Below are 27,617 nucleotides of genomic sequence, written 5' to 3'. Positions count from 1 at the left end.
ATTTTCTCCAGGTGTCAGTCGCCCTGGCACTCCCGTCCTCGCAAGGTATCCAATCCTCCGGTGCCGACTGGCGAGCACCGCCTCGGCCCTCGGAATCCGCTCAATGCACCGCTGTCTCCATCTGACTGTACAATCTGGGTCTCCCCCGCCACTAAATATGCTACTAAATATATTTTTCTGTATCTTCCATCTCAAATAAAATCATAAGGACTCACAAAGACGAAGACTATTACAAGACACCCCCCCCCCCACACCCAAACCCAAACCACTTTTCCGGAGGGAGTCCCGACGTGAGAAGGAGGGAGGGAGCTGCGCATCAACTCCATATGGCAGACAACTTTTAATGTCCGGAGAGTGAAAATTCACCCTCTTGACGTGTTCAACCACCGACTGATTTATGAAACAACGGGGTGACATGACATAATACATCATACATATATAATATACATATACATATATACATATAGCATATATATACATCATATATATATATATATATATATATAATATATACCATAATATATCATAGTAAATACATATATGACATATAAATCACATATATAACATATACATATAGTAATATATATATATGACGTATAACATATACATATATATATATATACACATATACATATATAATACATATACATATAATAACATATATATACATGCGGCTCATCTCCATACCGCAGCATCAGTATCATATATATATATACATATATATATATATTAATATACAATATATATATACATATACATACAATCATATATATATATAATATACTATATATATCATCATATACATATACATACATATATATATAATTGATATATACATATACGATACATATGCACCATACAATATATGACCATATCCAATAGTGATCGATATACATATACATGACCATAACATACAATATAATAAGGATATATGACCGGATATTATCTCGATAGTCAGCATGTATACATATACAGAGATGAGGTAGAATGATAATATATATGATATATATACATATGACATAGTACATCACCCTTATATTATATCACCATATGGACCATATACATACTATGATACAGTACATATGAAAAAGGGCGGAGAGTGAGGAGGCACGATTATAACATAATACATGACAGTATACATGGATATATGGATGGACATATATATCATGATACTATTCATATATGACATGCATACACGGAATATACCTGACCCATGATACATACTATATATATAATGACATATCCATCATATATATATAATCCGGCCTGAGCTAATCTTTTCCTTAATAGATTTAATATGTCAACAATTAATAATTATGCGTAATTAAGCGTAAAAAATTAGCGTCAAATCTAACTAACCCTGGACTCTTGTCCCTCTTCGTTAAAAAAGTGTACACACACTCAAATGGTAATATTTAAAGACATTCCTGTTTGGGTAACCTGTGTGCTTTATTTTATTCTATGTTTGTATTGTGTTTTTAGAACTTCTTAACACGTGGCTTGTGTGCTCATTTATTCTTTTATGACTCCTATGATGTTTTGTCAAGCACTTTGAGACTGTGGCCATTTCTCAATCGCGAGGACGCTTGCTTGGTAGCACATGTCTTCCGAGTCACTTCCTTCAGAAGCTAGGCAAGAATCCTTCCTGGCATTCGGAAAACGAAGAGTGGAACAGGCTAGCAAGTGTGCAGATGTGTCATATGAGAGGCCCCGCCTTACATTTTCCGCCACAGATTTGGGGAAATTGGTCCGTGCGCAAAGCATTGTGGGGATTTGAAGGACGCGAAGTCTACCCATGTGCAGCCTCGAAATTACCCCCAAACCAAGGACGCGGCTTCGGTGGAATTCCAAGTATGCTGGAGATTGGAACAGTCCTTCGGCGGCACTCGATGACGTAGCATCCTTGAAATATTGGCTTGGAAGCCAGAATCCTCGAGATTGAGAAACGGCCTATGTCTGTGAAAAGCGCTTAATAAATACATTTTACTTACTTACTTGTTTTCCTTAACCTGGATAGAAAACGTTATGAGGTCAGGGAGCGATGTGAAGAAGACTCGTGTGGACTTCCAAATGAGAACACACTGACTCTCACACACACACCACGGTCTTAGGGGTCAGCCACACACAGAATAATAACTATATTGCGTTGCGTTAACGTTATAAATGCAAGAATCCAGAATGATGATACATTTCTCATCCAAAATGGATACTGCTGTTTGTCTTGCAGTGGGAAGAAATTAACGTAATGCTGTAGATAATTATAAAAACTATAATCTTCTGCATCTCACAGCACCATGATTGCAAGGAAAGTAAAAAAAAGGATGTTAATTTACATTCATATTAAGATGGTTTTCAATGTTTTCCATCATTCATAAATCACCCTGAAAATGACTTAACGTTAAACACACTCACAAATAGTCCAAATAAAAAATATTTTTTTCATTGGAAACAGTTATGAGATGAAGCAAAGGAGAAATATAAGAATAAAGTCAAAGACAAGCACGTCTATAAGACTTCATCTTTCGTATCATTTTCCTCTTTCACACATATTTTTGTATTTACTGTACCTACTGTATATTCGTTCCTCTTTTTGTCCTCGTTAGATTCTCTGACGGCAGACCTGACCGGATCTTATTCTAGTTGTGTTTTGAAGAGCTAAAAGATACGGAAAATGATCCAACGGTCGGGTCCAATGAGTTCGAAGGGGGCCGGTCTGTTTCATGTGTTCATTTTGTGTTGTTCTAATGTTATCTACTATAATACAATTATACACTTGCTGTTTGATTGACCCTCTTGCTCATTTATTTATCAATTAGGAAAGTTTGAGGACAAATGAAAGAGTAACTAGGGAGCAACTGAACTGCGCTTGACCTTAACGTGGTAATTAATTAGGTGTATAAACCACCAGACAGTCTTGACTCCTTTGAATACGCTGAGTGTATTAATGTACCTTTGCTAAACTCTCTCTCTCTCTCTCTCTCTCTCTCTCTCTCTCTCTCTCTGTCTCTGTCTCTGTCTCTGTCTCTGTCTCTCTCTGTCTCTGTGTCCCTCTCTCTCCCTATCTCTCTCCTTCTCCCTCTTCTCTCTCTCTCTTTCTCCCTCTCTCTCTCTCTCTCTCTCTCTCTGTCTCTGTCTCTCTCTGTCTCTGTGTCTCTCTCTCTCCCTATCTCTCTCTCTCTCCCTCTTCTCTCTCCTTCTCCCTCTTCTCTCTCTCTCCTTCTCCCTCTTCTCTCTCTCCCTATCTCTCTTTCTCGCTCTCCCTCCTTCTCTCTCTCTCTCTCTGTCTCTGTCTCTGTCTCTCTCTCTCTCTCCCTCTCTCTGTCTCTCTCTCTCTCTCTCTCTCCCTCTTCTCTCTCCTTCTCCCTCTTCTCTCTCTCTCCTTCTCCCTCTTCTCTCTNTGTGTTTGCAGGTTCAGAGGTTTTAAACGGAAAACAAATATGTGTGGATCAAAAATACACATTTAAAACTTTTTTCTGTATTTGGATTGTATTTACATGTATATACATGTAAATACAATCCAAATACAGAAAAAAGTTTTAAATGTGTATTTTTGATCCACACATATTTGTTTTCCGTTTAAAACCTCTGAACCTGCAAACACAAACCGCTTTCTGTGCATGGATCGCTGTGCATTCGTGTGTGGGTTTTTTGAGACTCCCCTGACGGTCAGCCGATTCGTACTTGTAATTTTTTCTATCTATAGCCAATCAGATGTCTCCTCAATTCTAAGCCAATCACATGAGCGCGCCCCCACGAGGGTAGATTTCTTGCGTTCATGACGTAGCACTTCATGTACGCATTTTGCGCAGTCCGGAGCTGACAGGTCCATGGAGCCTGCCTGCAGGTGCTAATCTCAGGACACCTCCACTCTCAGTACAGGAAATGCACGCAAATACAAGCCTTTATATTATTATGGTACAGCGCCACTTTCTGAACCCTTGATGAATGCTTGTGTCTACACAAAAACGGCAGGCAAAACCGTTTTAAATGTGTGTTTCCTGTATGGCGAATACAGAGCTGCTTTATTTATGTCTGTATTATTAAGTTGTTGTGAGTGTGGAGGGAGCAGCTACAGGTTAGCTTAGCCTAATCGATCAGTGCACTACGAGGCCAGTGCTAGACAGTGAACTGTCAACGGGGGGGAGCCCCGCCGGTCATTATCGGCCGATATTCACTCTTAATAGTTTGATCGGTGCTCTCTATAAAGGCCGATCAGGAGAGCTGGATCTGATCGATATGGACATAAACGCGAGTGAAGTGTAACCGGACGCGAGAGAGAGATCAGATCAGCTGCTGAGTCTGATGGAGACACGCAGCGCCATATAGACTGCGCTGGAGACACGCAGCTCTGCATGATCACCTGATGCTCCGCCCTCTGTTTAGAGAGCTGACCGGACTGCGCAAAATGCGTACATGAAGTGTAATGAACGCAAGAAATCATACCCTCGTGGGGGCGCGCTCATGTGATTGGCTTAGACTGGAGGAGACATCTGATTGGCTATAGATGAGAAATTACAAGTACGAATCGGGTGAGCGTCAGGGGAGTCTCAAAAAACCCACACACGAATGCACAGCGATCCGTGCACAGAAAGCGGTTTGTGTTTGCAGGTTCAGGGGATTTAAACGGAAAACAAATGTGTGTGGATAAAAAATACATATGTAAAACTTTTTTATGCGTTTGGATTTTATTTACATGTATATGAAACGGAACACATTTGTGTGTGCATTGAAAAACACAAGTGTGGATCCGGAAATACAAGTGTGAATCCTTTTGCGGATCATGAAATACAAGTGGGAATCCTTCTGTGTGCATGTGTGTATTATGAGACTGTTCTGAGCCCATCTTTAAGGGGCGTGCTCATTATTCCTATTGTTCAATGTCAATGTGCAGAAGGTGCGTTTAAATGCGAGAAAGACGCCGTCGCTCCCAAGCGGCTATTTTTCTGGCAGCGACAGCCGAACACAAAGTTAAAGCTATTCCAGCTTTTGGAAAACAGCAGCTAGTACCACTTGTCATGTGACAAGGAACTACCTTAGCTCCCGTTAATATCAGTCTACCGCAAATATGGAGAAGTTTAATTTAGTGGGGGTCTATCGTTACCCTCATTTTATCAAATGGCACAATACACGACAGAGGGATAGTTAAGTGTTACAGCTTTGCAGGTAGGTTGTGTCATCTTAGAAAAGCAAATCATTATTCACCATACTCAATAAACACAAATATTTGCCATATACACCGTGCTGTCTATGCTCTGTACATCTTAAAGTGATGTGTGTGTGTCCCGTTTCCCTTCTTCAGGTCGGGACAGCACAGTGGCTGCTCTGGCCCGTCACTACGGAGGGGCGAGCCTGAGTGTTGATGCCGTGGTGACAGCGATGCTCCTGAACGGCACCTCTCCTGTTAGCCTGACCGCAAGACGACTCTACGATCAAGCTGCTGAAGAGTATGCTGAGAAGAAGGCCGAGGAGGCTGGTAAGAAGAGTAGATAGTGCAGGCAGTGAAAAACCAATGCATTTTTTATCATTATGTATTTGTTTTATGAAATTGCAGTAGTCTCGAGTTAGTTCAGGCAGGTATTTCAAGATTACAATGTAAAACACTTGTAGCTGCTGTTTGTTTTTATTTACTTATGTATCTATTTATTTGTTTTTTTGTTTATATGAACTCTGTTAATTGACAACAGCAATGATAAGCGGTTTGGAGAAAATAACAGAAACAGCCAGCTTTGTCATACTTCACATTAAAAACATAAAAACATCACCCTTTACGTCTAAATACAAAGAAATTAATAACAAATGTAAACAAGAAAATGGGATCTAAGTACACGATTTCCGGGAATGCATTTTTGTTTGCATAGTAAAAAAAAGGCCCCCACATCTTTATAAACTGCTTGAAAGAGCTTTTCAATGTTGAGCTGCATTTTATACAAGATCTACAAATGTAGTTATTAATTATTCCTATTATAGATAAGTGGCTTGTGATGGCAGCCTATGTTTCCATACTGCCAATGTCCTTAAACAAAGCATTGAATCACAAAGCGCTTCACATGATGGCTCAGGATCAACAGTAAAAGACGTGCATGCACTTATCAGCATTGTGATTGTAATCATTACAAATCCTTTATAGTCACACAGGACACTTCTGCAGAAGAGCATAGCCTTCTGTCTAGATTGCCAAATAACAGTGAAACTAAATATTTACATCTGCCTTTGCTTCTGTCTGCAGCACATCTTCTAGCCTCTGTCCCAGATCCACAGTCAGCTCCAGCTTCACTTGATACTGCGGAAAACAGCGAGGACAGCTGCAGTCAAAATGAATCCAACGCTCCTCAGGAGACTGAAAACACCCACTTTGCCCTTTGTCTGGTACATTTTATTAAATGCTCTGCTTTGTTCTGGTGTTACTTATGTTACCTTTAACTGATGTAGTCCTGGTTTGGTCATTTTAAAATAAGTGTGAAAATGTTTTCCTCTGTAAATTGAAGGAATTAAACTAAGCTATTTTAACTTCAGGTACAAAAGTATTATACTGTATACTGTACCATTGTAAATACTTTGTTTAAATTTAATTCAATGAAATATTTGGTGTGGTTTTGTTTCAGGGGGGAGATGTGACCACACTCTGCAATCTCCTGCCTGAACAGCTACTGGTTGATGTCCTTGCAGAAAGATTTCAGGTAAGTTGACTGTTTTTAAAACATGATACATAAACATATACAAAATAGCTCACAGCTATTTCTGAACATATCAGGTATGTATTGTGTGTTATAGCTAAAACAGGCAGGGTTTTATTTGTATTTGCCTTGTGTAATCTCATGTTTGTTCTCTTTGTCTTCTCATTGTCGTTGCTGCTGGGCCTGCTGTGGTGATAACAGCTGAGCGACTGTCACCGTGGCATCGTAATGGACGGCCTGGAGTCTGTATACACTCAGTCAGCAGCCAACACGCTGCAGGCTGTTCTGAAGGCTCTCAATAACCGCAAACACATCTACACAGTCAACCTGTCGGACTCCTACACTGCCCTGCAGGCACGGGAGAGAGCACAGAGAGAAACTGAGGGTAAAAAAAGTCCCAAATGATTTTGCAGAGAACAGAGAGTTATTGTGTAAATATGTTCTATTTAGAACGGTTTGTGGCAATATAGAATATATGTGGAAGTGTCTGTGTGTGTCCTTCAGAGGCTCTGCAGAAAGAGATATCTGACAGGAAGGAGCAGTGGCTGCAGGAGCTGGATGAGGAGGAGTATGATGCTCTGCCAGAGGAAGACAAGGAGCAAATTGCCCGGCACCACATAGAGAACCGCAGACAGCAGAAAGTCAGGTACTGGAAGACAGCCCAACACATAGACTGGTGCAGTCATGACGTATTTAAGTAATCAGAGCTGGAAAATGTCATGGCACGGGCCCCCTCGACAAAAAGCAATATGATATTTTCATGAAGTTTTGAAATATTGCAGGAAATAAGATCTCAAGAATCATTCCTTCATCTTAAGAATCTCCTCCAGTTTCCATGCCCCCTCTCGAGTCTAGCTCACAATTATTTAACTGTTAAGGACCCGTTTTAGACGCAGCTTTTACTAAATAGTCATAATCATACCATAAACGTGTCTTTTTGTGCCTGTGTGTAAGGGAGCTGGAGCATATACTGAAGGAGGAGGAAGAACAGAGGCAACAGGAGGAGATGAAAAGGTTGAGAGAAGAAGAGTTGAAGAAGAAGAGCAAAAAGGGTGGAAAGAAGGATGTTAAAGAAACGTCGAGGAAGAAGAGCCTGCTGGAGGGAAAGCAGGTCTGTATACATATTCAATATAATCATATAAAATACCAGTCGCTGATTGCTTGAATTATTTGTTTTATTTCCTCTCCAGTCAACAGATGGGTTGAATGGGAACACAATGTCTCCCAGTAACAACTCAAAAGAATCCCTGGTTGATGCAAAAGAGCAACATCATCTAAATGAAGGTGAAAGCCACTGCACAGAATACCTTTTTGTTTAATGCTAGATACTTTTATTGTTCAATATCTGCAATCTGGTATCGCTGAAATATGGTCCTTTTCTCTACTACAGTGCATCAAAGCAAAGAGGCGGATGATTTACAAAAGCAGACAGAAGAAACCAAAGCATTAAACACAGAGTCTCCCCAACCCGCAGACAAGGTGGACAGAGAAAAGGTAGGTTTCCTTCTCAGTAAATTCAACCCACACTGTATCCTATTCTAGCTACTGTAGGGATGGGTACCGAGCCCCGGTATTAAACGGGCCCGTGGCGGAATTATTAAAGACCGTGGTACCGTTAAGCTCCAACATTATCAGTCTTTTTATCAATACTGGAGACATTTAAAAAAGATATGTCATATGTATTATTGCTACATAAATATTATATTGCAGTTTTAGTGTCGCCAACTCCGTTTGTAATATGCAATAAGACTACAAAATGCGTCTATGATGCATTTTCGATCTTTCCAATCCAGACGAGAGATCTGTCTCTCCTGTCTGTGTTTCTGCTACATGCAGCAACACACACACACGGCGGAGATGGCGGAGAGAAAGCGCTCCTCCGAGGTGTGGTTGAANGTCTCAGATGGACTTGGTATCACATTAAGAACGATATTTCTTAATTAATGTTATTCAATCAAGCCTAAAACTGATGGCACTTGTCCATATAGCCTGTTTTAAATTGAAGTTGTCTGAGGTCCTTACCACCTGCTCTTGCAGTAATAAGTACATTACATTACATTGCATTTAGCTGACGCTTTTATCCAAAGCGACTTACAATAAGTGCATTCGACCAGGAAGATACAAACTTGAAGAAAACAGAATCATATAAGTACATCAGGTTTCATAGAGCCAAACATTTCAAGTGCTACTCAACTGGCTTTAGATAAGCCAGTCCTTTATTAGTATATAAGTGCTTCGTTAATAGTTCTATCGCTCTAAGTGGAGTCGAAAGAGATGAGTTTTCAGTCTGCGCCGGAAGATGTGTAAGCTTTCTGCTGTCCTGATTTCATTGGGGAGCTCATTCCACCATTTTGGAGCAAGGATAGCAAACCCACAAGTTTTTGCTGATGGGAACTTGGGTCCTCCTCCTCCTCCTCCTCCTCCTCCTCACTTAAAGAGCATTTGTGGTCACTATTCTTGGTTGTAAAAGGAATAAACATTTTGTTAACATTTACGCTGACTCCCTCATGTCTTGGTTGTTGTGTGTTACTGTAGATCTTAGTGGTGACGTAACAGACTCTGTCCTGCAGTTCCGTATACATGTACATATACAAACATAATAAAAATTAAAATACATACACATATCATCACTCATGCACTGTTTGCACAACAAATTACGCAGACGCACCGACTGACAATGGTGACCTATTGCACAACCCTCATGGCCAACATTTAAAAGTATATTACATCACATGTGAGTGTTAAGAAGCTTAATGGACATAGGCAGGAATGAGTGCTTATTGCTGTTCAGCCTGCTCTTGGGATCCCTGAATCTTCTACCAGAAGGTAGGAGCTGGAATTTTGGGTTGTACGTTTTGTGCCTGTCTAATAATGGACTGCTCATATATGTTTTGGAGAGATGGATGTTTTTTGACCTCCATCATTTTCAAAGCAGTCTGTACCAGGCGAACGATCTGTGACTTTGACTGCACTGTCAAGTTACCATACCAGGCAGTGATACCATACCTTATGATGCTCTCCAACACTGCATGATAAAACAGTAACATGAACCTCTGCTCGACTCCGAAAGCCCAGAGTCTACGCAAGAAATACAACCGCTGTTGAAGTCTAGAGCACAGACCTTCAACATGCACCCTCCAGCTGAGTGTACTATCTATATGGACACCAAGGTACTTGTAGGAGCTATGGGTTCATGGTGGATAACCACCGGCCTAAGGTCGCCCACTGCCTTTGGGTCCCACACCATCTCCTTCACATTCAGCACAAGATGGTTAAAATCACACGATTCCACAAATCTCTCTATTTCAGAGTGGTAAGCCGATGAACTGGAATCATTGTGAGTTTGCCAAAGAGCAAAAAAAAATGTCTGCAGTATTTGGAAATACAAAGAAAATCCTTATGCTTTTAGTCGAGCCCTTCTGATGCGAACTTCTGGGTCAGCATACACAAATACATATGTCTGTATTGAAGCATACTGTAATAGACAAATCTAAATCGACAGTCAGCAAACTCACATGTTTCTCTGCTGCGGTGTCCTCTGACGACAGGGGGGCTTCTTCAGTGGGGAGCGGGAGCAGCAACAAGCTCTGGGCTCGGTCCCAGTGCTGCAGGATGTGCTCCACCTGCTCCTGGATCTTCTCATACGCACTGAACTGAGACTGCAGCTCATCCTCTACAGACTGGATAGGGAGGATTGTAAAAATAGCAAGGGTATTGCTAAAAATTAAACAACATTTACAAATGTTTAGGGCATTTTCTTTAAGTATAAGATCTAAATACTTCTTCCAGTTCTGCCCATTATTTCTATGATTATCTTAAAAGAAAGTAATAAACTCACTGTATCTCCCTTTGGCTTGTCCACAGGTTTAGGACTCTCTGCTTGTAATCGCTTGGCTTCTTCTGTCTTCTTAGGTGAAGGATCAGCCTCTTTACTTTGAGGCACTAGTATTAGGAAAGAGGATCAATTATAATACATAGATATGATAACACACACAATACTTAGTTATTATGATCTTGGCTATAAGTGGAATGGGCTATAGGCTATGTTGTGAACAATCTTAATTAGAATACATTCCTAAACTACGTGTGTTATTTTGTGTATCTATCTGGATGCCCTTATTGCTGTACGGAAGCAGTTATCACTCATTATTACGCAGCTTGGTTGAATACTTGATATCCAGAGGTTTGTTATTTCTTTATAGCACACTTTTATAAAGCTGCTTTGAATTTAGGACGATGTGCAGCCATATCAATCTGCAGAAAGAAGTCCGATCAGTTTAACATCAGATAACACCATGAAACACTTTTCCAAATTCCTTATTATATTTATGGAGAGCACAAAACCTTTGATTCCTTGATGACTAAACTGTCTCCAGTAAAAACACGGAATAGGAAAGAGGTTAAAAGAGATAGAAAGCTGGATAACAGAGAAATCAGAAGAAGAGGATATACAGGAAGTAAATACTAAAGGGAACAAGGTTTGGGCAAACTTAGTGATTAAAGACTTAAAGCAAAAAAATTATGTGAATACAAATCCTAGATCACTGCTGCCGTCATTTTGAGTTATGTTCCTGCCGCCGCAGATCTAGCCGTTGCTTTGCAGTTATTTTTCCTTAGCGAAAGCAATACGATTATTTCCCCAATAATTGTCTTAATGTAATTTTTTGACATCAAAATTGTGAGTCAATTCGGCAGTTTTTGTATTTTGTAAATAGCTGTGTAATAAGCAGGATACTGTTTCAGCGAGGCTGGACATTGATGATAAAAGATATCCTCAACTTATGGTTATTAATTAGTTAGACAACAGGATATCAGGAGTCAATCTTGTGTTTAGAGAGCTTTCGTGTTTGTTTATAAAAGTGTAAGCCTTGTAAGTAAGCTGTGAGCTTAAACTATTCTGGATTCCTTACATTTGCTGGCACCTTCATTTAGCTGAGGTTGCTCTTTTGCATCCACCAGCGTCTCTTTAGACATCAGAGGAACATCCATCAGGGTCGACTGGAGAAAAAAATGGAATAGAATATTGAAATACTAACCGATTGGCAAACAGTGTATGTGATTGTGTGGAATCTGGTTGAGATGTACAGTATACAGTTAAATCACTGAAGGTGGTGTATACTGACCTCCTTCCCACCAGACACTTTATTATCTCGCTCTCCCACCTTTTTATTTTTCTTCAACTCTTTTTCTTCTTTCAGCCTCTTCATCTCTGCAGTGTCTGCACTCTGAGATCCAATCACACACATACAGTTGGCCTACTTAATATTAAATATCATTAGACTATAAATACAGATATCAGAGAGAACAAATTACATTTTCAAGGTAAGCCTCCTAGCTCTTATTATCCTGTACTGAAAAGATAACCTAAAATTAGGGATGGGTATCGTTAAGGCTTTAACGTTACTACTACTTTTATCGATAACGCTTATCGATCCGGTCCTTTAACGGTACTCTTATCGGTTCTTTTAAAAAAAAAAAAAGGTAAATTAACTAAACAAATTGTAAATAATGTGAACTTACAGAACTGTAAAAAACAAACAAAAAACAAGTATTTACTGCAAAAATACAGTGGTACAGAGCAACACAGGTGGGGCAGACAGGTATGCTGCAACGGTTCTTCTGGAGGAAGATTGAGGTAGACAATAAACATAACATACCTGACGTGGAAAAGTTACTCGTGGATGGGGCTACAGAGCTACTAGAAAGACAGTCGAACCCGGTGCATTTCTCCGTCTGAATGTGGTGCGCTTTTGCTAAATGTTTAAACAAATTGCTCGTGTTACCGCCCTTACATGCTAAACTCTTATTGCACCTTTGGCAACGAGCTTTGTTCACATCGAGACGGGTAAAGTTTAACCACACCTCGGAGCGCGTTCTCTCCGCCATCTCCGCAGTGTGTTGCTGCATGTAGCAGCGCATGTGTGTAAACTGCCCCGCCCCTCGCACACAGACGGGGGGAGAGAGATCTCGTCTGATCCTGAGACTGCCAAGGCACACNTGTTAATAGTTCTATCACTCGAAGTGGAGTCGAAAGAGATGAGTTTTCAGTCTGCGCCGGAAGATGTGCAAGCTATCTGCTGTCCTGATTTCATTGGGGTCCCCAATGAAATCAGGACAGCAGATAGCTTGCACATCTTCCGGCGCAGACTGAAAACTCATCTCTTTCGACTCCACTTCGAGTGATAGAACTATTAACAAAGCACTTATATACTAATAAAGGACTGGCTTATCTAAAGCCAGTTGAGTAGCACTTGAAATGTTTGGCTCTATGAAACCTGATGTACTTATATGATTCTGTTTTCTTCAAGTTTGTATCTTCCTGGTCGAATGCACTTATTGTAAGTCGCTTTGGATAAAAGCGTCAGCTAAATGCAATGTAATGTAATGTAAAGGAGGAGGAGGAGACAAAGGAGATTTTGCCAAACAAAATCAATAAATATAACAAAACCAGGCCTATCTCTAAATATATCCTCTGAAACCAAAACTCAAACAAAAACCCTCACTATCTGAACTACTAATAATTGGACAAAGCAAAATACAGGGGTGGCAACAATCCACTAACCTAGTGCGTTACCTACTGTATGTTACCTACGTGATGAGATGTAAAGGGTACCCCAAACTTACCTAACTCCTCCACCTCCCACCACACACACATTCACAAAGGTCAGAAAACAGGGTCCACAGTAGAAATCAGCAACTTAACAAACACTCATACAGAGGCTCTTCAGTCAGCAGCAGACCCAGGGTGAGAGAGAGAGAAGGCTTCCTAGGTGCCTCCTTTATGACCGGCCCTGGCTGCTGATAGGGGCCAGCAGAGGGTGAGAGGAGCCAATCAGCCGTGAGTCTCAGGTGCCCAGGCAGGTACTGATCAGCTGCTGATTAGCTGTAGAGAAAAACAGGGAGGAGAGAAAAGAGCAGGAGGGAAGGAAAACAAAACAAGTAAAGCCTGCCTGGCACGTAACAGAGTCCAAAACTAATTTACTTACGGTGACAATAAAGTATATCGTATCGTATAAACCTCTCTCTTCCTTTCTACAGACCCATTGGTTAAAAGCCAAGTTGTAGAGGGGCATCTATCAATCAAATATGGGACATTATGTCAAATTGCGGGACACCTGATCACTCTTTCCCCCATGTGTGCACAGACCCCTGTTGGCAGGAAGAACAAGAAGGCCCACAGCAAGATTATGTCTCCGATACTGAGTCAAATAGCTGCACCAGCTGAAGCAGACAAGGTGTCCCCACAGGAAATCATCCCTCACATCGTGCTGAATGTAACGGGGAAAGACTCTCCGAGTGCCACTGAGCTGCTCAAAGGCAGCACCCTGCCTCAGCTGGTCCAGGTAGTTTTCTCTTTCTGTTATAGTATAAGTTACAGCTTCTTTTTAATAGTTTATTACTTTTCCTAATGGTTTTATTTCCTTTCTCCTTTTGAATGGTAAGGTTTTGGATGATCTGGGGTTGGGACCCAGCGGCCCACCCATCCCTCCCCCCGCCACTTTCTCTGTGGTTCCTTTTCCCAAAAGCAGAGAGCAATCTATGAGTAAAGTCACCTGCAGCCGTTTCACCTTCCTGGTTCCCTCAGGGCAGGAGGAACAGGATGAGGAGAAGAAAGACTCAGAGGAAGATTTACATGCATCAGTTGTAAAGGTAACCGTACATATACACCACATGAATAAACAAACAAAGTGCACAATTTAACAACTTGGAAGTGTCCATCTTGTTCGAAACACACATCCTTTTATGTCAGGAAGCAAAAAAAAAAATAGTGCTGTGAATTTCCCTGCTACGAAATACAAGCTACCAATCATCTTTATAATGTCACACAGGTTTATGATGCAAAGTCATAACAGTCAATACATCAAAAGTACAAACTATTGTTAAAACATATATAAATATTCCGAATATAATATCCTTTTTTTTTTTGGTGCACTTTAAAGGAAGAGGCAACACATTCCAAAGGTCGCAGCAAAGGCAGCACTAAGGAGGGTGCAGTAACAAAGGACAAAAAGAGTCAAAAGAGCAAGAGACAAACTTCAGCCAAGACAAAAACAAAGGTCCCGGTCATTTCTCGCACATCTGCACGCGACTCACTGGACTGCAGCGAACAAGACCTACACCAAGGAAACTTAGAGCTGAAACGCAGCCAGAGGCAAATACACACAGACTCTCTGAATGAAAACACATTCTGTTTCTTTACTTTGTGTTTGTTCTTTAACTAACTGTTTTTTTTTTTGTGTGTGTAGCCTGACACATTTTCGCTGGGTTGTACCAGCCAACAGTGAGGTGGTTCTGAAGATTTGGTTTTACTCAGAATCCCCAGAGACATTTGAACAGACCTTCAACTTTGAGCTGCTGGGGACCCAGAGACTCTACCAGCTCCTCTGCACGGGGATTTGCACCTATCCCTCCATCTGCAAAGACCACACGTCAGTCAGCAATGTTTAATAACTTAATGCAGTATTACGGTAAAGAAAGGGGAAGGGAGAGAAAAGAGGGGTTATTACAGATACCACAAAAAACATTTAATTATAAATAATAACACAAGAACAGAATTCAGAGGTGAGTTGACATGCTGCTCTGCTGTTCACCAGTTGGGATTATTTTGTACTTCAGTTTGTTTGTAGGCTTTTAGTCATGATTTGAAAAAAAAAATAGCCCGTACAAAAGAATATAATTTCTGGCTTGAGCTCACATGCATTTTCTCAGGCAGGAACACATTTATTGGTACGCCACATACATGCAGCACAAATGCTCTGTCTCGCAATGTTAATAAAAGTAAAAATAATCTGGATCTGCATTTTTTTTCTTGGGAAATACCGCCCCCATGTAACAAGGTGTTATGCTCACAGGGAGCTGCTAGACTGAACCCACAATGCAAACACTGAGACAGGAGACAGAAACTGCAGAAAACAGGGACCTTTATTGCACAGATGTTGGAGTTGGGGTGGTGAGGAAGGGAACAGGTGGACCGGGGAATCCAGGGAGAATCCAGGGAGCAGGGAAAGCGAGCCAAGAGGTGTGGAGCTGAGGTGAAAACACGGTGGTGGCAGGCTGTTGAGTTGGTGGGTGATCTGAACAGGTAAAGAAACAATTAGTCAGGTGCAAATAACTCACAAGGGCCTCACTAAAGAGCTAAGTTTAGCCGGTGCCGTTTAGTGGATATCTGACGAACTGGCGAAGACTGGAGGTGATGACCGGGCTTTTATACAGGTGCAGGTGAGTTGTGGCAATCAGTGAAATGAGCAGCAGCTGGAGAGGTGTAGAGGCGGTAATCCAAAAGTAGGTCAGCAACGCCCAGCCGGAGAGACAGACACACACACCCACAGAGAGACAGACACGCAGGGAAAACAGGGAGGCAGTACTGTGGATCCTCACACAGGGTACATGAACATAGGACCAGTAGTTTTTCAGTAAAAAAGAAAAACAGAAAACCTACCCGAAAAATGTTACTTCTTTGATGTAATAAATTACAATACAGTTAAAAAAACTCAAGTTATTGTTGACTGCAAGAACTCACAGTTATCGTCTGTGCTTTCCCCAGGACTCTTTTTGCTTTCAGTAAGAAGGTATCACAAATGGAAAAGGGGCTCGAAAAGACTTACGCAATCAAACCTGGGTGCTTTGAGTTTGGACCGTTACTCTGTGGAAAGACCAGAGACAGGTGAGTGGTAGTGAATGGCTTAGTGTTTGAATCCGTCTTTGAATTGATGCTAACAAATTGAAATGTGTCTCTGCTTGTGTAGATACAAGGAAAGTAGGTACCCTGAGAACACAGAGAGACTAGTGATTCAAAACACTTCAGGCCTAGAGGCTGAGGTCCAGTTCAGTTTCCAGCACGACACCCAGGCTGCCACATATCTGCTGCACCCCCCGACAATGACTCTCAAACCTGACCAGAAACAGGTACCACACAGATCTTACCTGAGTGATAATGTGTTACCAAAAAAAGCACAAGGAGTCAGATTGAGAGTATTTTGTTGTTAATTAATGAAATGTTCCTGTGGAAATGTTACTTTTTTCGTGCTAGGAATTGACAGTGTGGGCCTACCCAACAAACATTGGACAAATGAAAGACAGTATAATTTGCCAAATCAAAGACAATCCAGAGCCTGTCATCATCAACATCTCCTGCTGGGGCGTGCGGCCAGAGCTGGAGCTGGAAAGCAAGCATTTGCACTGTAACAGGACTATGCTGCACAGGTAACACAATATAGAATTCAGGGATGGATTCCACAGTGTTCTTCTAAAATAGCTTGATTTTAGTATTTTTCACAAAGTACATGTGATACCAGTCCAAAGACAGAAGCAGAATGATAAAGTCAACACATTAACTAAAACAAGATCAAAACGCATACTTCTGTACATACATTGGCTATTCTGTGCATGATTGCCTCCCAGTATGCAATATGGCATAATGCACTTTGAGCATGAATGTAAAAGAGAAATTGAAACTACATAAGGATTGGTCCCCTTCAAGGCAAGGCAAGGCATGGCAAGTTTATTTATATAGCACCTTTCAACACAAGGCAATTCAAAGTGCTTTACAAAAATGAAAGACATTCAGAAAATGGCATTTAAAAACAGTCATTAAAAAGCAAAGATAATAAAATACAGTAAACAGTAAAAAAGAAAAAGTACATGAATCATACAGTGCAGTTTAAAATATGATCCGTTGCTCTTTACACTAATTTCTTGCCCTATTCTTCGTTTTTCTCTTTTCCGATAGGGTCCCCGACTCCTATTTTTAACACTTCGGTAGGGTCCCCGACTCCTATGTATTTTTGAACACTTCTTAGGGTCCCGTACACCTAAACCATGGGCAAAATTGTAATATATCATTTATATGATCCTTTGCTCTTTACACAATTATCTTGCCCTATTCTTCGTTTTTCTCTTTTCCGATAGGGTCCCCGACTCCTATTTTTAACACCTTCAGTCCTATAAGAGATTCTCAGTGGCGCATGAAACCAAAAGGGAGCAATTGTTGATTTAAAAAAAGTACCCGTATCTGGGCCCATAGAGCATGTGCAAATGAGCCCCGCCTCCAAGATCACACTCTTGGCTCAGTCTAATGAATGGAGAGAGAAGGAGCTCTGAATTTGGCTTTTAGCAAATTTTACAACTTTTAAACCAAATAAGGGCTATACAAGTGTTCATACTGGGTTGTTTATTTAATTACAATAAACAACCCTTTTCCAATATATATTTTTGGGCCCAAATGACATCACGGACTAGAACGTAAGTGTAGTACCACCGTTTGGTCACTACGGAAATGTGCTTCAATGGCCGGCGCTCTTCCTGTGGAAGTTCGTTGACAGCTAGCTAGCTATAGTTTTATTTTTTTATTTTTTATTTTTAGTCAATGATACTATACATTACAAATGTATGCACTTCATAAATGATCATAAATCGGGACACAGCATAATTCTTAAACTAACCTGTTTATCCCTCTGTCCCTTTTCTTTCTGTCAACCAACCTTCTTCCACCCTTCTCTCAAGGCGTAACAGCTGTAGTGTGACGCTGCATAATAAGACGGCCCTGCCGGTGTCTTGGAAGCTGCAGGGTGTGGACGAGTTGGGAGATGAGTTCAGTTTGCCACAGGATCAAGGCGTCATCTCAGCTAACTCCTCTTTCCTCCTGAGCTTGCACTTCAGGGCCAAAAAGCCACTCCACATAAAGAAGATCCTACGTTTGGAGGTAGTCTTAATTTTGTAATACAGTATGGAATTAAACTACACTCAATTTGCAATTTAGGAAAGCCCCTTCAAATGTCAAAGATGCTCTGTCTGTTTTGTTTCAGGTATCAGATGTGGAGAAGATTTTAGGCGTCATGCAAACAGAAAACATACAGGTCACAGCTGAAGCCTACGATGTCGCTCTGGAAATCATACCTGGTACAAACTGGAAGAACTTACAAACATTTCATGTACAGGTCAAACTTAATATGTGTTTCTTGATATGATACATTAGGGTTTAGGGTATAAAGATAGCAGAACAAACAATATGTATACAATAATATAACACAAAATGGCAATGATGCTTACCTCCGCAGTGTTTGTTTAGGATAGCTTGCTTACATGCGCATTCACATGCTAACACACACACTTTACTAAAGCCGGCAAGACTCACCTCACTCATAATGTCAAAGAAACTCAATAAATGGGGAGGTATAATCAAAAGACTGAAAGTGATGTTTCCTCAACATTTTGAAGATACTGCAAATCCCCAGATATGAGGCTTGAAGACAAAAGCAGTCGATCTCAGGATCCTAGATTAAAACTATCTAGTACATCACAGCTCAATACATTGTTTTCATTTCAATGTAAACGAACAAGAACAAGCGGACTCCTTACCATTTAAACATGTTACAGAATGCATCTACTGTACATTACCCACTTTTATGGTTTAGTCAATCCTTTTAAAGTATAATGTAATATAAATTATTTTTAAAACTATACTACTGCTTTTGTTTCTGTAGCAGATGGCTGTCTTGACTTTGGAACCATCAAAGTTTTTGAAGAGGGCAAAATGTCTCTCAGGTTGAAAAACCAAGGGAAATATGAAACAGCCTACAAGTCAGTATAATGTGCTACTTAAATGTGTATGATCAGTCCCAGTTTCATATTACTACATTTCATCTCACCATGAAACTAGTAAAGTTGCTTATTTGCATTCTTCTTTTTCCACAAGGTTAACACTTCAGCAGACTGACCTACCCCAGCCAAACCTGGAATCCATTTTCACGTTGTCCCCTTGGAGTGGTACTCTAATGCCCCACGAGAAGCCCACCACAGTGCAGATCCTCTGCAAAGCCAATACAGAAATCTCAATGATAGAGCGGCCTATCCTGCTCTGCCAGGTCAGAGCTTTAATAAGAAGTCTTAACGATTACAGATGTGGAACGTTAACTTTACACATTGAAGTATGATCTTGTAACATAGCTTTCTTTGGAACACAGCCTTACAATTTTAGTACAAGACAAAAGGGTTGTGCCCAATTTCCTGTCTCTCACTCATGCTCAGATTTGGGTTTCTTCTTCTACAGTTGATTGAACCCAACATTGGGAATGGAGAAGTCGTCGCCACACTAACCATCAACATTTCAGTCAAGTCGGTCTTCTCCAGGTAAAGGCTTTATTCATTCTATTTTGAGTAATACATCTCAGGATTTATTTTTAGAGACCACTCCAATTTGTTCTTGAATCTGAATCTCTGCCTGTATGGCAGCCATTCCATTCTAGTGTCTGTTGAATTCCAACACAGAGAAATGTTGTCAGTAGTTTATATAATAAAATAATTTTACTCAAACACATACCTATACATATTAAAACCAGCTGATAATACTTCAGTGGTCTCTTTATTTTTTCCAGAGCTGTATTTATTAGTAATTAATTGTTCTTAGTATTGTTATAAGCAAGTCAGACAAAAGACTGCATTGACTAGAACAAATTATTCTGATATTATGTTTTATTAAAAAGGTGACTTTTATAAAACTAAAACTAACAAATGTATAAGAACAAACTTAAGTATTAACTGAAATTATCAAGGCATACGATTTATAATAATTTGCGAGGAAAATATGTTAGAATTTCTATTGAAAAGAAGGAAAGATTAAAGTCACAAATGTATGGGAACACCTGTGACTGCATACAAACACAAGCTCAAACATGTTTACCTTAAATATTTAGAGATATGCAATGTCTTCTTATAGCACTTCGAACAATGTCAGTTAGGAAGAGAAATTCAGATGTTCTTGTTGTAAGTGTACAACTTTTATTTTGAAAGTTTATCGCTGTGTAATAATCTTTTCTAAATAAAAGGCCCCAATATGATATCAGTTTTGATGTCAGTTAGTACATTTGTTGCCCTACAGTACATTGTGTCTGCAAGGGTGATTATTTCTAAGCCGAAACACACATTATTAATGACTGTGTGGGTTTTTAGGTACAAGATCACACCTGCCTGTGACATCAACTTTGGTCCTCTGGTCTACGGCTACAAGAAAAGTGAGAGCTTCACCATTGAGAACAACGGAACCTTTGAGACCCGTTACAGTGTATGCCACTTGATCACAGACGCCACCTCACCGGGAAAGCAAGGGTAGGACGAGACAACGAACACAGAAACATGTACACAGAGGCGCAAGGGTTAACACTATTTCAGAAAAACTCAATTGGAATGGAACTGTATTTTCTGAAGATGTGCTCTCAAATGCCAAATGCCACATTTCAAAGTAACCCAATTGTAAAAGTAGTAGCTCAGTGCAGGTGCTCAGTGTTTATTGATGAGGTACGAACAAATTGAACCATCTGTTTGTGACAAATCTGATATTGGAGTGTAATACACCTTACAAATGTACAAAAGTTTAATTGAAGCATTATTGTGTTGCCAATCCATGCAAATGTTCTATTGCCTTGACCGGAGGAAATGTGCTTTGAAGTCCAAAGTTGTGGAGGTGAAACACATTCAAAGTTGCCTATTCACCCACTGAGAAGGAAGGATGACAGAATGTCTAAAAACTCTCATAGTCCTTTTCCAATATAATTTTCCGAATGATGTTCAAAATAAATGATGGTTTGTGTCCCTGTGTACTTATCTCAGGGGTCCCGGTAAGAAGAGCCAATCAGAGAGAGCCACTGGTGCCACTAGCAAAGTGAGACGTGAGTCCATTCAGAGAGACTTGAGTATTACACAGGTGAGAAATCACAAGTAAATGATAAGAATGAAAGTGCCTGTTTATTTATGCAGGTTTTGTTTTGTTGGACTGTCCTCTTTATTTATTTCTAAATGTGGCTCATGGAAAAGTCCTTACCATCTTTCCTACATATTTGGGATTTTTTTTCTCAAGATATATTATATATACTATATGTACAGCAAATTTCACAAAAAAGCTTATTTTATCACTTGACCCTATTCCTATCTAGACTGGCCATGCATTTTGAAATGAATCAAACAAACAAAACAAAACCATGAACAGTCATAATGATATGTTGTATTGATTGATCACACATAGTGTTAGCTTCTTTGCTGTTCTTTACACATTTGCTAAAGTAAAACCAGATGTCAAACTCGGGTTCTGAAAAGTGAAGCTAATGTGTAATGGTTTCAAAACTGCCTTCTTTCTAGTGAGCAGCAAAATAAGTATGGTTTTATATAAAGTCTATCAGAAAGTTACACTACTTCTCACTTCATGTATTACTTTAGGAAACTTAGGCTTATTGTCTCAACTGCTAGTTTCAAGTCTTCTTCATTACAGCATGTCATTTGTTATACTTAGCTTATTCAGTGTCTCATTGTGCTGAAGTCCCCATCAACAGATGACATGACTATTGACTATGTCTACTTCTTATATAGGAGTAGGGAAACATGTTTTACAGTAGCACTCTAACTTGTCTAACACATTTGTTATTGGGCCGCTGTTAATCTAACCTGTCAAAATAATACAAATTCTATGATAGATAAATACAAAAAAAAAGAGTGCTCTGATGCTAACAACGGTTTGGAGGTTCAGGTTAGCAATGTTTATTCAGAATATAATACAACTGGTTATGTTCTTTTATGCAATTTTCATGTTCAAATAGCAGAGCAACAGAAACGTATGACAAAGCTGACACCTTCCATCCATTCAATCGATTATGTCAGTGTTCTCCCAGTACTCTGATCTGTACCTCCCTGATTTTGTGTCCCTCTAGAATCGCCTCACCATTGGGGTGTTCTCTGTGTCCCCCTGTAATGGCAGCTTGAATCCAGGGTCTCAGCAGGTGGTGACAGTGGAATGTGTTTCTGATCAGCTTGGCAGCTGGAACCAGGATTTGCTTATTGACATCAGTGACCGTGACCCCTTAGACCACCCTGATGGCATTCCTTACAAACTGCTGGCTGAGGTCTGCAAGCCAGGTGAGAGCTCTGTGAACATAGTATTAAGAATGTACAAAAGGAAAAAGTGCTATATTATGGATACAAGTGCTTTATCATCTTCACCAAGTGCTTTTCCTTTGACTAATCTGACTCTCTTTTGTCCTTTTGTGTTTGTTTCCCAGGTATATCGTTGGACATGGCTTCCATCTTTGAGGAGCACCATCTGTGTAACAACAGCAGTCAGCTCTCCTCAGAGCAGTTCTGCAATGCTGAAGGAATTTACGTCCAGGACGAGAACAAGTTTGTTTTCAACAAAGCCCTGGTCGGGCGCACTGCCAAGGCCCGCTTCAAACTCACCAACAACAGCAAGGTGCCCTGTGCGCTCAGCTTGGCCATCAAATATGTTGGCGCTAAGGTAAGGCATTGTGGATAAATGCAGTTTACATGATTGTGGAAGATGGTTGTTAGCATGTCAAACATACGTTGTATTTCCTCACAGCCGTCTCGTGGAGCGGATGTTTTTGATTTGTCTGCTACGACACTGAGCATTCCTGAACAGTCCCACGTGTTCGCCGTGGTCACCTTCACACCTCAGGCCATGCAGCTCTACAGTGCTGTGTTCGAGGCCACGATGGATGTAACCAGCAGGTACATGAGTTACAACTGTGTATGCTTCTTCTCTTTGCTATTTGTTTTTTATTCAACTTTGTTTATTGGGTTTTGCAATAGCATACAGTTGTTACATCAGAGGTCATCAAAAGTAATAATTCTAAAATTCACGGTGAAAGACAATTTAAAAAAGCAACATTTGAAATATTGCTACAAACCGGAGCTACTAAATGACACACAAAGGAAAAACAGACAGACAAACAAATAATAATATACAAAAAGCTGTCAAATAGTAAAGAACGGTGCCTCTATGCTGTTAGAATTGCATTGCTGACCACAGCCAGGGTTCCTACATTATACGTAGTCTGGAAAGTATAGAATTTGACACATTTCCCGGTCTTGAAAAGAGAGTATGTAAATGATATGTCTTTTATGACTATATGGTCTATTTGTTTCCTTTATAGTTGTTTGAATATCACCTCTGAATGTAGAGATTTTTCCAATTTAAGTCAATGGTAAAACATATTTTTGGGGGTGAAATGGCATCACAGACTGACACTGAAGTTGTAGTATTAACATTCGGCCACTTGAAATAGTTGCTTTAACACCGCCCTACTTCCTAGGGGCTTGTAAATGCTACAGTACATAGTCATAATGTACTTGTTACCATTATATTTAAACACTATTTAATAACACGATACTAATCAAGCTGTTAAATCTCAGATGTTAAGTATGGTCTGAAACATCCACTAAGAAATCTGGAAATTTGCCCACCCATTTCTTTTCTCTTTTGGATCCAGAATGACACCTACATTCAAGAGCAAGGTGCTGGAGTTTGACCTAATGGGAGAGGGGAATATGCCCAGTGTGTGTGTGGTGCGTCCGGTTCTAAGGACTAGCAGAGGGAGCCCGAGGCTGCAGTTCACACGAGTATCAGCAGGGCGGCGACATACCCGGCCCCTGGTGCTGCTCAATGACGGAAATGTTCCAGCACAGGTGGGAAAAGGCCTATTCCTTTTATTTTATTATAGATTCAATCATGACGTAAGGGCGGATTTTCGTCACTAAAGGTGCTTTGTTGCTCTGTGTGTTGTGTAGGTACAGATTGACATGCTGGATAAACATGGAGTGTTCACCCTCAAAGCTGCTCCTGGCAACACTTGCAGCGCCATCTACTCCTCACAGATTGAAGGCACTACCAAGTCAGGTACAACCCTAATGTGTAAAACTCCTCTAACAGTCATAAATGTGCACAACAGACACTGTTGAAGGAAAATGTATTGCACCGAGCCAGTTGAGAAAATCATGACCACCTCACAAGCACTTTAACTCAAACACTTATGAGCCGAGTCTTCAAAAGAAATCCAGAGCGCTGTGCAATGGAACCAGTCTGTCGTTGTAATGCACTCTTATACTCTACAAACTCATGTCCCATTGGTTGGAATTTTGGGGGAGGGAATTTCCTCCCCAATTTCCCCTCAAAATAGCTTTTGCTAGCACCTTCTAATGGTGTCGCGTTCAGTATTGCATTGCCTTATTTGCTGACTCCACAGACACTCAGTTCACTACTCCGGTTATTTCTGAAACCTAAAGAGGTTCCCATAGATGGACCAACTGTCTCCTGATTTGATTATTTATAGAAACTCAGGGTCTGTTTATTCCCTATAAGGCCTCTATATTTCTGGCTGATCTCGAGGCCTTATTTTTACAATACACTCAATGTCTAGTGGTGTTAATTTCGTCAGCTATTTTTTCATTTAGTTTTAGTCTTAGTCCTGTGTTAAATTTCCTTTTTAGTTTTAGTCATATTTATTCACCTTCATCCTGTTTTTATTTAGTCAAGTTTTAGTCGACTAAAAGTTTGAGCATTTTAGTCTTATTTTAGTCAAAGACAACTAACTATTTAAGTTTGCTTTTGTCAATGAAAAAAACTGTTGACATTTGATGATTTTTAGTCATCAGATTATATAGAACTTTCAGTCAAACTAGTTTAGCCAAAACCAATAATATCCGTTTAACGCGACCACTGCTCCCAAGCCCTGTTGTTGCCATTTTCCTTTCTGTTAAATAAGGTTCGTTATACCCGAGTCTTCCTGACAGTTCACAGTGTGCCGCTGGCCCGGTGTAATTCAAATGTACCGCCGCGCGCAGCTTTGCAGAGAGTATCTGGTCAGGTTTGTGGTGTTTTTACCAGCTGTGTTATGACCACATTGCTTCCCTTCTGATAAAACAATGCATTCCTTTTTTTCTCCGCCTCATTGTAGCGAAAATGGGCCCAAATATCACATTGTTTCTTTCTCCCGAGCAGTGGTGGCCTTAGACTTTTTCGTTGTCAGTCATTTTGACAGACAGGGTCGTAACATTTCCGTCATAATCCATTATTAGGGGGGGGGGATGTTACGTTATCTTTGATAATTTTTCGTCAGCAAAAGTAAAGAGATTTTGGCATAGTTGTTATTTAGTAAACTACATTTTCGTCTCGTCACTTTTCACCAACGATATTATTGCATGTTGATTTCGTTACAGTTATTGTTTACTGCCGTCGGTGCCGTCTTGTCATCGTCTCGTTTAGTCATGGAAAAAAAGGTCGTTGACGAACATATTTCGTCATAGTTTTAGTCAACGAAATTAACACTAATGTCTCGTTTTAAAATTAAGCATTATATTGAATACATTTTATATATACTCCCACCACATTTTATTAATAATACTGCATACAATTGTCCAGTACAACAAACAACCACTCTATTTAAATTCTATTTATATCACCCAGTATCGAATGACGGCAGATGCTGAGTAAGTAAGATATATTTATGGGACGTGGTGCCAAGCCATAGAGAGGACATGAGTTCATAAAGACAAGAGAAAGAAAATTAGGAGATGAGATGTGAAAAATGAAAGCTGAAAAGTGTAGGTACCCCGACAGTATAAGTTTACAGCAGCATAATTAAAGGCTGGTTCAAAACAAGCACGAGCCAGCAGTATAAGCTTTATCACCAACAAACAAGCAACACTTTTTCACTAGGACAGGGGTTCCCAACCTTTTTTCCCAAGAGCCCCTCCAAATGACTCCTTTTGGAAGTTGCGCCCCCCCAACACACACAAGGGGGGAGGGGGGGGGGGGGGCGCGCAACACGGTTTTCCTAATTATGGTTTAAAAGTCTCAAAAATGCTATAACTACTGTCCACAACTGGTATGAATGTGAGTATTTTGTTAAAGGACATGAAAGCGTCTAATTAAGGAGCACTATTGGAGTGACTTTGATGGTTATTGGACTCAGGATTAATTTATTTGGAATTCCGCTTTATGAAGAAATTACAAGGACGGCTGGGAATGGAAACACATAAGATCTAACTGTTTAAACACATGCTCAAAGTAAGCCGGATTTTTCCGATGTGTTTATGTGGAGATTAAAAAATCGTAAATAATCTACAAATGGAAGAGACCTCTGATTGGAGCAACTGTGACAGAATAAATCCAACTGAACACCGGCATGGACAATGACTATGTTTTTAAAAATGGCGCTTATCCAGACAAGCCTGGTTTTGGACAATTTATGGGCAGAAGAAACATTTTATATTAAGAAAGAATTACATTTCTGTCTTTTTATGCCTTTAATACTAAACTTTGAATTTTTATTAAAATTAATTAGCCAATATTTTTATTTTGTATTGTAATGTAAGAGACAAGGCTTTTAGTGGACATCATGTATTGCCTTCACAAATTATATGTAAAAAAAAAAAAGTCTAAATATGATTTTGGCCTCAAATCATCTGCAGGTCTTTGGCGTCCCCCCAAGGGGGACCGCCCCTCAGGTTGGGAACCACTGCCGCTAGGGGATATTTAGATCTAGAATACTACGTATGTCTGCTACAGTTGTCCTTCTTCAGTCCACTGACATAGACATTTTGATTGGATTCACCTATAAGTATTCCCCCTGTTTGGCATTCATTCAACGTTCAGTTGCATCAAAAAACACTTTAGCACAAGCCAGAGGTATCAGACCCTTTTTTCTATTACACTAATGTGTCTTCCTGTAAGTGCTAACAATAAATATATAGTACATTAATTATTACTAAGGGACATTGCTTAAAGGAACGCCACCGTTTTGGTATGTGTTCATGATTTTAAAACATTGTTGGTGCATTGCATTGAGCAAACAGGTCACGCCAACCTAGCAATGAGTTTGTGCAATGTGTCGCTTTGTCACATTTTGATGTTAATTCATTAATTAATTCTCCAACAACACTGCAGCAGGTGTACAAACATCACATTACATTGATATAAAACTACTTGAAAACAAGTTACTGTAGTGATGTAATAATTGGTTTACAATCATTATAACAAGATAAAAATAAACGTACATATGACTCCATTGTGTTCCTCCTGGTAATATACAGTTACATCGTACTTTTGTTCTTGCGCTAAAACTCGTGTTTTCTGAGCTCTACATACAGTACATGTAGACTTCT

The 27,617-nt window shown here is 40.1% G+C and overlaps 2 protein-coding genes across 2 annotated transcripts in view; both read left to right on the top strand.

The window, feature by feature from the left end:
* The window catches only part of LOC104951343 (hydrocephalus-inducing protein homolog), a 10,735-nt gene extending 1,508 nt beyond the window's left edge, over positions 1-9,227 (top strand). The window contains exons 2-11 of the mRNA XM_010777984.1: positions 12-127; positions 5,300-5,473; positions 6,227-6,366; positions 6,603-6,677; positions 6,876-7,059; positions 7,179-7,320; positions 7,629-7,785; positions 7,865-7,958; positions 8,065-8,168; positions 9,210-9,227. Coding sequence (XP_010776286.1) covers positions 12-127; positions 5,300-5,473; positions 6,227-6,366; positions 6,603-6,677; positions 6,876-7,059; positions 7,179-7,320; positions 7,629-7,785; positions 7,865-7,958; positions 8,065-8,168; positions 9,210-9,227 — 1,204 coding nt within the window. The remainder of the gene's footprint in view (positions 1-11; positions 128-5,299; positions 5,474-6,226; positions 6,367-6,602; positions 6,678-6,875; positions 7,060-7,178; positions 7,321-7,628; positions 7,786-7,864; positions 7,959-8,064; positions 8,169-9,209) is intronic.
* A 4,580-nt stretch (positions 9,228-13,807) lies between these two features.
* LOC104951327 (hydrocephalus-inducing protein homolog) overlaps positions 13,808-27,617 on the top strand; it is a 16,777-nt gene continuing 2,967 nt past the window's right edge. The window contains exons 1-19 of the mRNA XM_010777963.1: positions 13,808-14,017; positions 14,118-14,324; positions 14,615-14,826; positions 14,921-15,103; positions 16,219-16,338; positions 16,421-16,580; positions 16,705-16,877; positions 18,177-18,375; positions 18,479-18,572; positions 19,157-19,253; positions 19,369-19,537; positions 19,723-19,802; positions 20,622-20,777; positions 21,279-21,372; positions 22,370-22,574; positions 22,718-22,950; positions 23,035-23,183; positions 23,945-24,140; positions 24,243-24,346. Of these exons, the coding sequence (XP_010776265.1) occupies positions 13,808-14,017; positions 14,118-14,324; positions 14,615-14,826; positions 14,921-15,103; positions 16,219-16,338; positions 16,421-16,580; positions 16,705-16,877; positions 18,177-18,375; positions 18,479-18,572; positions 19,157-19,253; positions 19,369-19,537; positions 19,723-19,802; positions 20,622-20,777; positions 21,279-21,372; positions 22,370-22,574; positions 22,718-22,950; positions 23,035-23,183; positions 23,945-24,140; positions 24,243-24,346 (3,041 nt within the window). The remainder of the gene's footprint in view (positions 14,018-14,117; positions 14,325-14,614; positions 14,827-14,920; positions 15,104-16,218; positions 16,339-16,420; positions 16,581-16,704; positions 16,878-18,176; positions 18,376-18,478; positions 18,573-19,156; positions 19,254-19,368; positions 19,538-19,722; positions 19,803-20,621; positions 20,778-21,278; positions 21,373-22,369; positions 22,575-22,717; positions 22,951-23,034; positions 23,184-23,944; positions 24,141-24,242; positions 24,347-27,617) is intronic.

The sequence above is a fragment of the Notothenia coriiceps genome, unplaced genomic scaffold (genome assembly GCF_000735185.1).
Source record: "Notothenia coriiceps isolate Sejong01 unplaced genomic scaffold, NC01 NC01_scaffold00000339, whole genome shotgun sequence".
Classification (NCBI taxonomy): domain Eukaryota; kingdom Metazoa; phylum Chordata; class Actinopteri; order Perciformes; family Nototheniidae; genus Notothenia; species Notothenia coriiceps.
This window is presented reverse-complemented; position numbering and strand designations above follow the sequence as displayed.